Raw genomic sequence first — 14,402 nt, 5'->3', positions numbered from 1 at the left:
TAGCATTCGGTATCGAGAGTCGATACGTACCGATTCGCCAACTACCGAATCGGTATAGGCCGGGTCGGACAAGTCCGAATCGGAAAAAAAAAAATGCGGAACCAACCGAATCGGTAAACGCCGATTCGGAATAATAAATACGCCCCATGGGCCGAAAGGCCAATAGGAAGGCATTATACATTCCGAATCGGTATTTACCGAACACATTCGGAAAATACCGAATCGGAAAATACCGATTCGGAGAATGCCGTTTTGCCGAGCTGGTTGAGTGACACTGAAGACATCAGCCAATGAGCTGTAAGCACCCTCCCCCACAGGGTGTGGCAACCCAGGCAGGTGCAACTCATCAGAACATTCTGGAAAGCTGCATGAGTTGAGCAGACACAGAGAGAGCAGCATTGTGAGCAGGATCCCTGAGAGACATGGACACCAGCACAGAGAGCCAGAAGGCAGGGCGGAAGCGCAATCCTAAATTCAGCACCATGGAGCTACAAACTTTGGTGGAGGAGGTGGTGAGGGTGCACACCCAGCTATATGGCAGGCAGTCCCTGACTGTCCCGGAGAGCACCAAGAGGAGGCTGTGGCTCGACATCGGGGAGAAAGTCAATGCAGTTGGTGTCACCCACAGGAGCCTAGACGACCTCAAGAAGAGGTTTTATGACATCCGTGGCGTGACCAAGCGCAAACTGGCCGACCTGCACAAGCAGGCTGGACTCACTGGAGGAGGAACAAACCGTGCGCCACCCCTCACTCAGCTGGAGGAACTAGTGGCGACGACCATCGAGAGGGCCAGTGTCGTGGGCATTGGGGACCTGGATAGCTCATCCCGAGCTACAGCTACAGGTAAGAAGCATGCGCAACTTGACACACCATACCAGACACCTCCCCTACAGACCCAATGCACAGCCAAACCCCAGGCCAGTACAGCTAGCAACAGACATGAGCAATGCATCGTGCTAAATGTACTCAGCAAAAGTTACCAATAATGCCACAGCAGAAGCATGAGATAAATAACTGTAATACAGCATCAACGTGTTTGTAATGAGATGTGCAATGCTTTAATAGTTGTGACTGGAACACATTAGCACCCACTTGACAAATGCTTCTTTGTACCTAGGGGCACCATCAGGCGGGGGAGCAGCATCAGCTCCAGCACCAACAGCCAGTGCGGCAGTGGCAAGCACCAGTGCAGCAGCACAGGAGGAGGAGGACAACAGCTGTGCCCTGGCAAATGAGGAGGACACAGGACATTCCCTCACAACTCCACACTCCCCCCGACTGTCTCAGTCTCAGTCGCCCTCATTGGTATTCTCCCCGGACAACACACCACCACAGAGCCACCCTGCACCTGCCACTTCCCCGGCCCGGAGGAGAATAGTGGCTCCATTAGTCATCATGGAGGGGGCAGCGGGTCAGGCTCCTGCACAAGACCCCGTGACACCAGCGACACCAGAGCACACACAGCAGGGCAGCAGGATTCCACGTAGGCCACGTGCTACCAGCAGCCCAATACCAGCACCGGGAGGCAGCGTCTTCGCAGGGCTGGAGACCAGCATGGTCACAATTCAGAGGATGCAGGCGAAATCCATCCTGGCCTGCCATCGCCAGTCGCGCCTGCACAACCTGCAGATGGGTGAGATGACACAGGGCTTCAAGACCTTCGTTGACAGCAACAAGGACATAGCAACATCAATTGGCCGAATGACCACTGCCATCACCCAGCTCTGCACCAGGTTGGATGACCATGAGCTGAGTCGTCGCAGGGATGCAAGAGTCACGAACAGGTCACTCACCCGCCTTGCGGCTGCGACTGCCCAGTCATGCCAACGTGGGGCAAACATGGAGGCCAGCCTCACACAGTCCATGTCCGAGGTCACTAGGGGCATGGGCCGTATAACAACAGCCATGGAGACACTACTCATCTCCAACACCGCAGTGAATCCCGTCCTGGGCGAGGCTGGGGACAGCAGCAGCCGCAGCAGCCCGGCCAGCACTGCGTCAGAGCCGCGCCGGAGCACCAGACGCTCAGCTGAGGCTGCAGGGCATTCTGAAGGGGGTGAGGTTCATCCCAGTGGGCCTGCTAAGCGCAGCAAAAAATAGGACTGCCACTGCGGGTGAGGCAACCCGGACATTGGACATTCCTACCCCTTGTTGTTTAACTTTTCTTTTGTTGCACATCAGTGCAGTAACGTTGATGCAACATTATTAAATTTAATTTCTGAACACATACATTGACCTGTTTGTGCATCTGTACTCACTCAGAAATAGTTGTCTGTGATCTCCTGACGCCTGTATCTGCCGTCAGATGGTGCAGAGACTCCAGCAGGTAGTGGTAGTGGGACAGCATTGTCATCATCAGGGTCCTCGTAGTCGGATAACTCTACCTCAGTGCCTTTCCTGACTGCAAGGTTGTGCAACATTGCACACACAGCAATAATCTTGCAGCAGGTGATGGGGGTGTATTGTCTTGCACCTCCGCTCTTGTGCAGACATCTGAACCTGCTCTTCCAGATGCCAAAGGTCCTTTCCACTACGTTCCTCGTGCTTTTGTGTGCACGGTTGTACCTCCTTTGGCTGGGTGTTGAGGGGTTGAGGTAAGGTGTGAGAATGAACGAGCGTAGGGCATATGCACTGTCGCCTGGAAGGAGAAGGGGTAACATTACTCACATGCATACATGTATTACACACTGCAATTTTGGTAATGGGGGTCTGACACTGTGTCTTACCTAGGAGGTATCCTTCGCCACATTCCCCTGCCATCAGCCGTGCATAAATCCCGCTACTCTGGAAGATATAGGAGTCATGGGTACTCCCCGGAAACTTTGCAACCAGGTCAGTGATCACACACTTGGCATTGCATATCACTTGCACATTTATGGTGTGCCGTGACTTCCGATTGCGGTATACGTATTCGGTGTCAGCAGGGGGGCAAATCGGTATGTGTGTGCCATCTATGCAGCCAATGATGTGGGGGAATCTTGCCATCTGATAGAATTCAGCTTTTGTCTGTGCCAGTTCTGCATGGGTGGAAGGGAAGGAGATGTAGTGGGCCATCCTCTGGATCATGGCATCAAGGAACTTGTGGAAGAACCTTGACAGGCTGCTCTGGGTCACCCCTCCTGCCACAGCAACTACACTTTGATAGCTGCCAGACGCCAGAAGATGTAGGCAGCATAGCACCTGCACCTGCACAGGGATTGCATGTGCCCTTGGGGTGGGGTGCTGCAACAGGGGTTGGAGGTCCCTGATGAGGTCTCTGATGGTGTCTGCCTCCAGCCTGTACCTCTGTAGGATCTCTGGATCTGTCAGCATGCACAGGGTCACCCTCTGCCTGTACACCTGCTCCTGTCTCAGCCATTCCCTCTCACCTTCCTGCTGTAGCCGTAGCCGTCTAGCTATGACATAGAAAGCTGCCATGTTGCAAGTAGAACTGCATTTTGGGTCTTTTTTTATAGGTTGCACCTGGTTACCACCTGATTCAAATCCATGGTAATTTCCGAGTCAGAAATACCGATTTTAGAGCAAAATCGGTATTTCTGTGCTTACCTACATCTCAATCTTAGGGTTTTCGCATGGAATCGGATTTTCACCGATTCGGAATATATACCAATTCGGCGATTTTACCGATTCGGAAAGTCACCGAGTCGGTCGGATTCCGAATCGGGAAAAAGTAGTAATCGGAATAAATCTCCGATTCGGTAGATTACCTAATCGGAGATTTTTTCCGATTCCTACATTTTTCCGATTCGGAATCCGACCGACTCGGTGATTTTCCGAATCGGTAAAATCGCCGATTTCGCAGGATTTCGGCCTCCTACATCCCGTTGTCTGTATTCCGATCGGTAACGGCCGAAAATACCGATTTTCGGCCGTTACCGACCGACCTACATCGGGCCCCTGGTCACAGGTCAAAAAGTATAACACTGAACAGGCCCTGGATTCTGGAATGATGTACCAGGTGCCTTCCAAGAAAAGGAGCAGTAGGGTTAAGGCAGTGCCTTCCTCCCCTGGCTCAAAGTGATGATCAGTCTCTTGAGGGAGATGAGTGTGAGCCTGAAGAAGGAACTGTCGCAGAGGAGCTTGAGTCTGATCAGGTTGAGTTCTTGGGGACAGGGGGCCCTTCCAGGGCAGATCTGAGTCAGGAGCAGCTGAGCTGCTCTTTTCTTGAACCCCTCAGACAGCAAGCTGCTGCTGAGGCTGCTGGGAATGCTAGTGGCACCCATAAGATTTATTGGGATGATGGACTCCTGTACTCAGAGAGTAGAGACCCCAAGCGTGGTACAGCCAGGAGGTTGGTTATACCTCTAAAGGTCAGGGACTTCCTACTGACACTAGCCCATGACATTCCCTTTGCAGAACACCTGGGCCAGAACAAGACTTGGGACAGAACTATCGCTGGCCCCACATGTCTGAAGACACAAAGGAGTTTTGTCGCTCCTGTGTAACCTGTCAAGACAATGGTAAGGCAGGTGGCACTACAAAGGCCCCTCCTGATACCACTACCTGTGGTGGGGGTTCCATTTAAAAAAGTGGGGATTGGCATTGTTGGACCAATGGATCCTCAGACAGCATCTGGGCACAGTGTTATCCTAGTGGTGGTGGACCATGACAATAGGTACCCAGAAGCTATTCCCCTTAGGACCACTACAGCTCCTGTTGTGGCAAGAGCCATCTTGGGAGTGTTTTCAAGAGTGGGGTTTCCTAAGGAGGTAGTATGTGACAGAGGTGCAAACGTTATGCCTAGCTACTTGATTGCAATGTGGATGGAATGTGGAGTGAACTACAAATTCACCACACCCTATCATCCACAGTGAAGTTGAAAGATTCAATAAAACCTTAAAGGGTATGATTAAGGGTCTCCCAGAAAAGCTCAGGCGGAGATGGGACATCCTGCTACCCTGCCTTTTGTTTGCATACAGGGAGGTTCCTCAGGAGGGGGTTGGCGACAGCCCATTTGAATTTCTCTTTGGACACCCTGTCAGAGGACCACATTGTCTGGTGAAGGAGGGATGGGAGTTACCTCTCAAACCCCCTAAACAGGATATTGTGGACTATTCACTTGGTCTCCGTTCCAGGATGGCTGAGTACATGAAAAATGCAACTAAAAACCTTCAGACTAGCCAGGAATTACAGAAGGCCTGGCGTGACCAAAAGGCTGTACTGACTTTTTACCAGCCAGGACCGAAAGTGTGGGTGTTGGAGCCTGTGGCCCCAGCAGCTCTCCAAGACAAGTGGAGTGGACCCCACACTATTGTTGAACAGAAGGGAGAGGTTACCTATTTGGTAGATCTTGGAACTCCCAGAAGCCCCCATAGGGTGTTTCATGTCAACAGATTGAAACCATATGTTGACAGGGCAGACATGGACTTGCTCATGGCTACTGATGAAGGACAGGAGGAAGAGAGTGACCCTCTCCCATACCCGGCTCTCTCAGAACCCTGATGATGGATCAGTTGATGGAGTAGCCTTGGCAGGCAGCCTCACTGATCAGCTGCAAACTGATTGCAGACAAGTTCTACAACTGTTCAGACATATGTTTTCTCTGGCTCCAAGTCAGACTGACTGGTGCACTCATGAAGTGGACACTGGGGACCGTCTGCCTGTTAAAAGTAAGATTTACAGGCAACCTGATCATGTCAGGGACTATCAGGACAGAAGTCCAGAAAATGTTGGAACAGGGAGTGTTTGAACCCTCAGATATTCCTTCGGCTAGTCCAGTGGTCTTGGTGCCCAAACCTCACAAGCAGGGTGGTAAGAGAGGGATGAGGTTTTGTGTTGACTACAGAGGTCTCAGTGCAGTCACTAGGACTGATGCCCATCCAATCCCAAGAGGAGATGAGCTTATAGACTCTTTGGCATCAGCCAAGTTTCTCAGCACATTTGATCTAACAGCTGGCTACTGGCAGATCAGACTAGCTGATGATACAAAGCCAAAAACAGCATTCTCAACCCCTAGTGGACGTTATCAATTTGTGGTAATGCCCTTTGGTCTGAAGAATGCACCTGCCACTTTTCAAAGGTTGGTGAATACAGTCCTAACATGACTGTAAGCATACTGTGCAGCTTATCTTGGTGATATTGCTGTCTTTAGCTCAAGTTCAAGTTTAAGTTCAAGTTCCGAAATTTGTATAGCGCAATACTCACCCAGAGGGTCTCAAGGCACTTGAGGGAGGGAGGTGCTTTACTTATCGAATATCCAGGTTTTTAGTTGTTTTCTGAAGGAGAGGTGGTTCTGTGTAAGGCGGAGGTGGGTGGGGAGGGAATTCCAGGTCTTGGCCACTAAGTAAGAGAAGGATCTTCCTCCCATGGTTGATCTGTGGATGCGCGGAATTGCGGCGAGGGCTTGGTTGGACGATCGTAGTTGGCGGGAGGGGGTGTAGAAGGAAAGTCGCGTGTTGAGGCATTCGGGTCCTAGGTCGTAGAGGGCTTTGTGTGCGTGGGTGAGGAGACGGAACGTTATTCTCTTGTTGACAGGGAGCCAGTGGAGGTCTCTCAGGTGGCCGGAAATGTGAGCTTGCCGAGGGATGTCCAAAATGAGTCTGGCTGGGGCGTTTTGGATGCGTTGGAGTTTTTTCTGTAGTTTGGTTGTGGTTCCGACATAAAGGGTGTTTCCGTAATCCAGTCGGCTTGTGACCAGTGCGTGGGTGACCGTCTTTCTTGTTTCGGTGGGGATCCAACGGAAGATTTTTTTGAGCATGCGTAGGATGTTGAAGCATGATGATGAGACGGCGTTGACTTGTCTGGTCATCGAGAGGGAGGAGTCCAGGATGAAGCCCAGGTTACGTGCGTGGTCCGTAGGTATGGGTGCGGTTCCCAGGGCCAGTGGCCACCATGAGTCGTCCCAGGCAGAGGGGGATGACCCTAAGATGAGGACTTCCGTTTTGTCCGAGTTAAGTTTAAGACGGCTGTTCTTCATCCACTCGGCTACTTCTTTCATTCCTTCGTGTAAGTTGGTTTTGGCGGTGTTTGGGTCTTTGGTGAGGGAGAGGATCAGCTGGGTGTCGTCTGCGTAAGAGATGATGTTGAGGTTGTGTTGGCGTGCGATGGATGCGAGGGGACTCATGTATACGTTGAAGAGGGTGGGACTGAGTGATGATCCTTGTGGTACGCCGCAGATGACTTCGGTGGCCTCTGATTTAAGAGGGGGGAGGCGGACTCTCTGGGTTCTTCCGGCGAGGAATGAGATGATCCAGTCCAATGCTTTTCCTTGTATTCCGACGTTGCTGAGGCGTTGTATGAGGGTGCTATGACAGACTGTGTCGAAGGCTGCAGATAGGTCAAGTAGGATGAGGGCGACTGTTTCTCCGTTGTCCAGTAGTGTTCGGATGTCGTCTGTTGCTGCGATGAGGGCGGTTTCGGTGCTGTGTTTGGCTCGGAAGCCGGACTGTGAAGGGTCGAGGGATTTGTTGGATTCGAGGAAGGCGGCGAGCTGACTATTGACTGGGAACAAAAGGGGTTTGGTCCTTTATGTGGCGTGGGCTAGACCTAATATCAATAGGGAACAACACAAAGTGCCCAAACCACAGTGACTCAATACCATTTTTTGATATAGGATAAGAAACAATTTATTATCACTTCCCTGGACACCATTATTTTGTGTCAATCATTTTATGTTTTTTATATTTTGAAAAAATTGCTGACAGAAAAAAGACATTGATTACAAATATTTACAAGGCTAAACCAACTTTAGCAAACATTAAAGGCAAAGACTATTTACACATTTAGAAACCATTCTAACACACATTAGAAAGTATTCTCACATCAGACATTGTTGAAAAAATAATACAAACATTTTTAGCACAAACAACAAAAAACTTGCAAACACTGAATGAGAGAAACTGGGGGTTGGGAAGATAAAATATAAGTAATTAAATAACTTATATATATTTTAATGCTGGACCAGCCGGTCCTAGCTTTTGTGCAACAGTGATACTTTGTATCTCCCAACCAACACTGCCGACGCGTTTCTAGACCAGACTGGAGTCACTGGTCTGTCATCAGGGCTGTATGTGTCTTGTATCTGTAGGATACAAAAGCAATGTTTTGCTTAATCTAGTGTGTGAGCTCCTTATTACCATAAAGTAGCTGTGATGTCGGTGTGCGCTACATACCAAGGCTGCTCAGTGTAGAATTTCAGGGAGGTTCTTTTGGAGGTCCGTCTAAATGAATAGCGGGGCCAAGCAGAGAAGCCTAGAAAGATTTTAAGGGTGTTTTTAATATTAATAGTTGCGTGAGTGGTTCATTCAATGTATTAAATGGCTGAAACAGTTTGGGGAAGTGGAAGCATACCTTTTACTTTAGGTGTGCCGAGTGCTGGCAGGATCCATTAGCAGCGGCGTGACCATCAATTTGGATTCTGAGATATGGGAAAGATTGACATTCAGAGGCTTAGCGGTGTGCAAATTATGTTTAACACTCGCTTGAAGAATTCGAAGAGAGATTGCCTACCTTGGTTTGATCTCTCATTTGCGCATGAATGGGATTGTTGATTTCAGCGTTCTAAAGGGAAAAACACAGCGCGACCTTAGTAGGATGTTTTCGCTAGTTCAGCGCTAAGCAAGCGCGTGTTAGTGCAAGTGGGGCAAATACCTGTGGCTGGAGCTGCTGCTCTGTACTGCAGGATTCAAATTTCTCTCAATGAAGATGGCCACCGCTGTTTGCTGTTTGTTATATGCAAAAGCTGTACTGATGCATTGTGGGGCATGTAGTCCCATAAATCGCATTTACTTCAAATAGGTGCTGGGCATATTGTCGACAACACCTTATCGTAGTTTAAAGGTAATGGGTGCATCCTTCCAAGTATTTAATGTATTATGTGTTTTAAGACAAAAAATGATTATGCTAGGATGTACTAGCGTTTTAGGTGGCTTCTCTTGGCCAGTGACCTATTCTCATGAGCTAGAGGACCAAGACCAGCGGGCAAACCAGGGATGTCTAACCGGTGCAAATCCGGACAGATATGATTAAATATGCGCTATCTCAGACAGGTTATTCAAACCAGTCTGTGCACTGTTAAATTTTAAAATCAGATACGCTTCTTTTTGTAACAGAACGCGCTCAACGTCCTGGCATTTTGACCTGGGATTTATAGTGTACAGGACAGACCATTTGAATTCTTGTACAAATAACACAAGAGGGAGGTAGAGCAAAATGGGGATTGGATTCTTGCTCCACAGAGATATCTTAATAAACAAGGAGAATCCAACACAAAAGTGGGGTGAAGTGTTTCAACAAATGTTGAAGCATTCAGTGTTTTGTAAAATACCCCTCACACACCAAAAGGCCCCTTGGTGTCATGCTTCATCATCGGGGTCTTCGCACCCCTCTAACGGGATGCGGCGTGCTGCGACCAACGAATACGCGGGAGCACTTATAGTTAATGACTATATGTGGTGCGTGTGTGTGGGGTGTTTTTACAAGTGAGTGGTGGGATATAGTGAAGATTTAAAAAGTACCTGGCACATGAGTGTATGGAAAATTTATTCTAAACTCTGGCTGGTACTATTAAAAAGGTGCAGTGTGAGGTCGAATCTGTTGTATTAAAGAACAGGACCTCTGGTGTGCGTCAACATGTTTCGGAGGCAAGCTCCTTCTTCAGGACGGGGGCACAACTTCCCCACCTTACTCACGTATTTCTAGATAAATATCACAGTGTATTTACAAAAAAAGTGAAATAATTTAGGCTAAATGTGCCTACAGCGGTCTGCTACAAGCACAATGACCTGTAGAAAGACAAAAAGGAGAGAATAAACTAATGGTTACCCATGTAACGGGTAGTTCAAGCAGGTGCAATCACCTGGAACCTTACCATTTGCTTTTAATAAGCCCTGTAAAAGAAAAAGGTACTGACATCACATACAACACAGAACACATAGAAACTAGGAGTTACTGGCAATAGTTGTCATACTTGTGAAGCTTGCTTGCTTGCTTAATGAGCAATAGGAACGTCAGGGGTGTTGCTTTTGCAATCTGTAGTGAGAAGCAATGAAGGTGTAAAAATACATTCTCACTTACTTAGGAAATTGATCATATGGTCATTGTAGGGTCTATACTCACAGGATCGGGACCCAGTAATCACCGTCTTACCCCTACACGCTGCTCCGCTGAAGTGAGGTGATCACAGGGATTGCGCTATTTATATCCTGTACTTAATTGGGCGGAACTGGTAACATGGCCATACATAGGTGTTCCGCTGGTTATAATGCCCTTATATGGAACATCCGATGTCAGACCATACATATTGCAGCTTATATGTCAGAACGGACCTGTAATGGACCAGCGGCGCTACACGCGAGTAGGTGTCTAGTGCGCATGCGCACGGATCTGGTAGGGATCCTACGCGCATGCGTGTTGCAGCCAAGCGATTATTCCCGGTAGTGGTGATTACTTAGCGCATGCGTACTGGCGCTGAATACTATCTTCGATGCGGTGTGTCTCAGCTTACTTTTTTGGTCATGTGCAGAGACACTATCTCAAAGAGTCCAAAGTGGGAAAACGATCACTCTATCAGTGTGATATATATACACATTTATGCATCAGGCTACACTTCTTTAGGCGGCATATTAGTTGGATAGTTGTACCCAAGGCACCTCATCATTCAGTCCAATTAGCTGAGTGCCAAGGCGGAATACCCATCTTTGTTCTTTTAGAAAAAGACCGTCTTCAGAAGGTAATTGCTCGATGATTGTCCATTTTAAATCATTCACACAATGTTGCGCTGTAAGGTAATGCGTGGCCATTTTAGTAGTGCTTTTCTTACAGCGCACGTTGCTTTTGTGCTCATTCATTCGTGTCTTTATTGCCCTAGTGGTCATGCCTACATATTCAAGATTGCAGGGGCATCTGATAAGGTAGACCACGTTTTTGGAGTTACAATTGGTGAACCTCCTTTGTTCCCAAGTTGTGCCATTGCGGAATGTTAGTTTAGTGCTCTTCTGCGTGAGATGGCAGCTGCTACAGTTCCCGCAGGGAAAATGGCCTTGTACTCCTATCGATGGTTGCATTTCCATGGATATCGGTTTGGGTCTAGTATGTACCAACATGTCTCTGAGATTACGTCCTCTTCGGTGAGCGAACATTGGTTTTTCCAAATCCAGGTTGCCACAAGTCAGTATACTCCAATGTTTGTTGACAATTTTGGACACTTCATTTGACATGGTGTTGAACGTAGTCACACAGATAGGTTGTCTGTCTCCATTTGGTTCCTTTTGTCGTTCTTCTAGTAGTGCCTCTCTGTTGTTATTTTTTGCTCTCTTCATCGCCTTGTCAATGATTTTAATCGGGTATTCTCGTAGTTTGAGTTTTTCCTTCAGATCATTGGCCTGAAGTTTGAAGTCTGACACATCTGTGCAGTTACGCCTTAGGCGTAAAAATTGTCCATATGGTAAGTTTTCACGTAGATGCCAGGGGTGAAAACTATCATATCTAAGCAGGCAATTCCTGGATGTCGGCTTGAAGTGGGTGGTAGTCTTTAAACGTCCTCCTTCTGCGTGTATATTGAGATCCAGGAAGACCAGCATGTGGTTGGAGACCGTGCTCGTGAATTTCAGGAAGGCGTTCTGGTTATTGAGCCATACTTGGAAATTTTGTGCAGATTGTTGGTCACCCTCCCAGATGACTAGGATGTCATCTATGTACCTCCTCCAGCATTTGATATTTGATCTGTAAGGATTCTGGGTATGAAGGATCTTGGTAGTTTCAAGGTGATGCACATAAAGTCCAGCCAGGCTAGGAGCAAAAGTACTGCCCATGCTGGTACCATGGCACTGCTGGTAGATTGTTGTTTTGTATTGGAAAAAGTTTTTTTGCAACGTCAGTGAAATGCATTCCAAAACCAGGCCTCTCGGTGTTTGGTATTTCCAAGGAGTGGAGAACAGGACTTCCTCGATGATCAGGAGTGTCTCATCATGAGGCAAGCTAGTATAGAGGCTCTCCACGTCTAGACTGATTAGAAATTGGGTCTGTGGGTTGAAAGTTGCATCCTGCAGTAGTTGTAAGACAGACTTGGTGTCTTTTAAGTAGGTGTTGGTTGATTGTACCAGGGGTCGTAGGAAGGCGTCTGCAAATTTAGACAGGGGTTCTAATATTGAACCGATGCCGGAAACTATCGGTCTCCCCGGTGGGTTGGTGGTGTTCTTGTGGATCTTAGGGATGCAATAGAAGTAGGGGATACGTGGTCTTTTTTGCTCCAAAAATTCCCCTTCTTTCTTGCTCAGCCAATCGTGTGCCAAGCCTTCTTCAATCATGCCTCTGATTTTTATCCTGAGGTTCTCTGTTGGGTCTTGTTGGAGAATTATGTAGTTGCGTCTGTCTGACAGTAGTCTCTTGCATTCATTGTCGTATTCCTCGGTGGTTTGCAAGACAATAGCTCCACCTTTGTCTGCTGGTTTTATAATGATGCTTGTGTCCTGTGACAGATCCCTGATGGCTTGTTGTTCCTCCTTGGTTGTATTATGGAACGTCCTTATGGAGGATGAATCCAATTTGTTGACTTCCGTCATGAGAGCTTTTTCAAAAGCTAATAACTCAATTGGGAGCATTGAGTCGGGAGGGGTGAAAGTAGATTTTGGTCTAAGGCCAGTGTCAGTAGTCGTTACAGTGGGAGGTTCATCCATGAAAAAAGCCTGTAATTTCAATTTTCGAATGAATTCCTGCATCTCAATGTTCAATCTGAAAATGTCAGGTTTTTGGGTGGGCACAAAGCCAAGGCCTTTGTTCAGCACTGTTCTCTGTATTTCCGTCACTGGTTTTAGAGTGAGATTCTTCACTAGGTCCCTCTCTTGTTGCTGGTTGATGGTTGGTTGGGCAGGGAGCCTGTCATGCTCCTGGTTGTTCGGGAGCTCCCTTGGTCGTTGTCGTCCCACGTGACATTGTTGCCCTTCCGGTTCCTGTCCCGTGTTCCTGGGCGGTTGCCTAAAAAAGGTTGTGGACCGTAAAAACCGCCGGCAAAGTCTGGGTTCCATTGTGGGTAACCCTGGACATTAGCGGGTTGGCCGAACTGGAAAGGGGGAAATGGTGTAGGCCCCATGTATTGTGGGAATTGTGGAGGGTATCCTCTACACCCTCTTTGTCTCGGGAATTGTTGTCTTCTCTGTCTCCAACCACCTCTGTTAGGCCTATACCTCTGGCCGTTGCTAGAGTTAGAACTAGACGAACCGTTGTCTGACCCATCGCTGTCCATATCGCTGTTCTGATTTCTAGATACATAATCAGGTTTGGTGTATGGGTATGCTCCTTCCGGTGTGAACTTGTCTTTGTCCTTCCTCAGTTTGTTGAACTTACTCTGTTTTAGTGTATATTCAAACATCGGTCATCTGTTGGTTGAGCTCGTCTAGTCTGATTTTGAGATCGGCTGGTGAGATATATGTGCTAAGTTGCACCTCTATTTTTTGGATTTCGATCTTAAGTTCTTGAGTGATTCTGGCTGCTGTTTTGACAATGAGGACTAACCAGTCCCTGGTACAATGCCAGGAGATTAGTGACCACTCCTTTTTAAATTGTGTGTCTGACTGGAAAATAAATGGTTCGTTTTTGACGATCAAGCCTGGTGGTGCCATCCTATTTCTAAGGTACTCTGTCATTAGTAGACCATGTAGCGCTGCTTTGATTTGATTGCGTCTAAGGTTGACTATTTCGTTCCAATCATTGATATTAGGGCCTGTTTCAGGGTTGCTAAGGCCCTCAAAGGGGTTGATTGCTGTTAGAATTTTGTCGATTTCATCCTCCCCAAACGTGAGGCCATGTTCATCCTCCATCCTTTACAGACCGCTGATGCCCTAACAGCCTAGTGTAAGTGACTATGTGTTGTGATGAGAGTAGAACTCCCGCAGCTGTGCGCTGCCTAGACTATACAAAAAACACAAGAGGGAGGTAGAGCAAAATGGGGATTGGATTCTTGCTCCACAGAGATATCTTAATAAACAAGGAGAATCCAACACAAAAGTGGGGTGAAGTGTTTCAACAAATGTTGAAGCATTCAGTGTTTTGTAAAATACCCCTCACACACCAAAAGGCCCCTTGGTGTCATGCTTCATCATCGGGGTCTTCGCACCCCTCTAACGGGATGCGGCGTGCTGCGACCAACGAATACGCGGGAGCACTTATACTTAATGACTATATGTGGTGCGTGTGTGTGGGGTGTTTTTACAAGTGAGTGGTGGGATATAGTGAAGATTTAAAAAGTACCTGGCACATGAGTGTATGGAAAATGTATTCTAAACTCTGGCTGGTACTATTAAAAAGGTGCAGTGTGAGGTCGAATCTGTTGTATTAAAGAACAGGACCTCTAGTGTGCGTCAACATGTTTCGGAGGCAAGCTCCTTCTTCAGGACGGGGGCACAACTTCCCCACCTTACTCACGTATTTCTAGATAAATATCACAGTGTATTTACAAAAAAAGTGAA

General features: G+C 47.7%; 1 protein-coding gene across 1 annotated transcript; it reads left to right on the top strand.

The window, feature by feature from the left end:
- The first annotated feature begins 237 nt into the window (after nt 1–237).
- LOC144824263 (uncharacterized) lies at nt 238–8,085 on the top strand. Its single transcript, XM_078683399.1, has 3 exons — nt 238–843; nt 1,118–1,633; nt 8,027–8,085. The coding sequence occupies exons 1-3, from the start codon at nt 423–425 to the stop codon at nt 8,083–8,085; spliced, it is 996 nt and encodes a 331-aa protein (XP_078539525.1). The 5' UTR covers nt 238–422.
- Nucleotides 8,086–14,402: the final 6,317 nt, after the last annotated feature.

The sequence above is a fragment of the Lissotriton helveticus genome, chromosome 3_1 (genome assembly GCF_964261635.1).
Source record: "Lissotriton helveticus chromosome 3_1, aLisHel1.1, whole genome shotgun sequence".
Lineage (NCBI taxonomy): Eukaryota > Metazoa > Chordata > Amphibia > Caudata > Salamandridae > Lissotriton > Lissotriton helveticus.
Note: the sequence above shows the minus strand (reverse complement) of the source record. Positions and strands in the feature narration are given on the sequence as shown.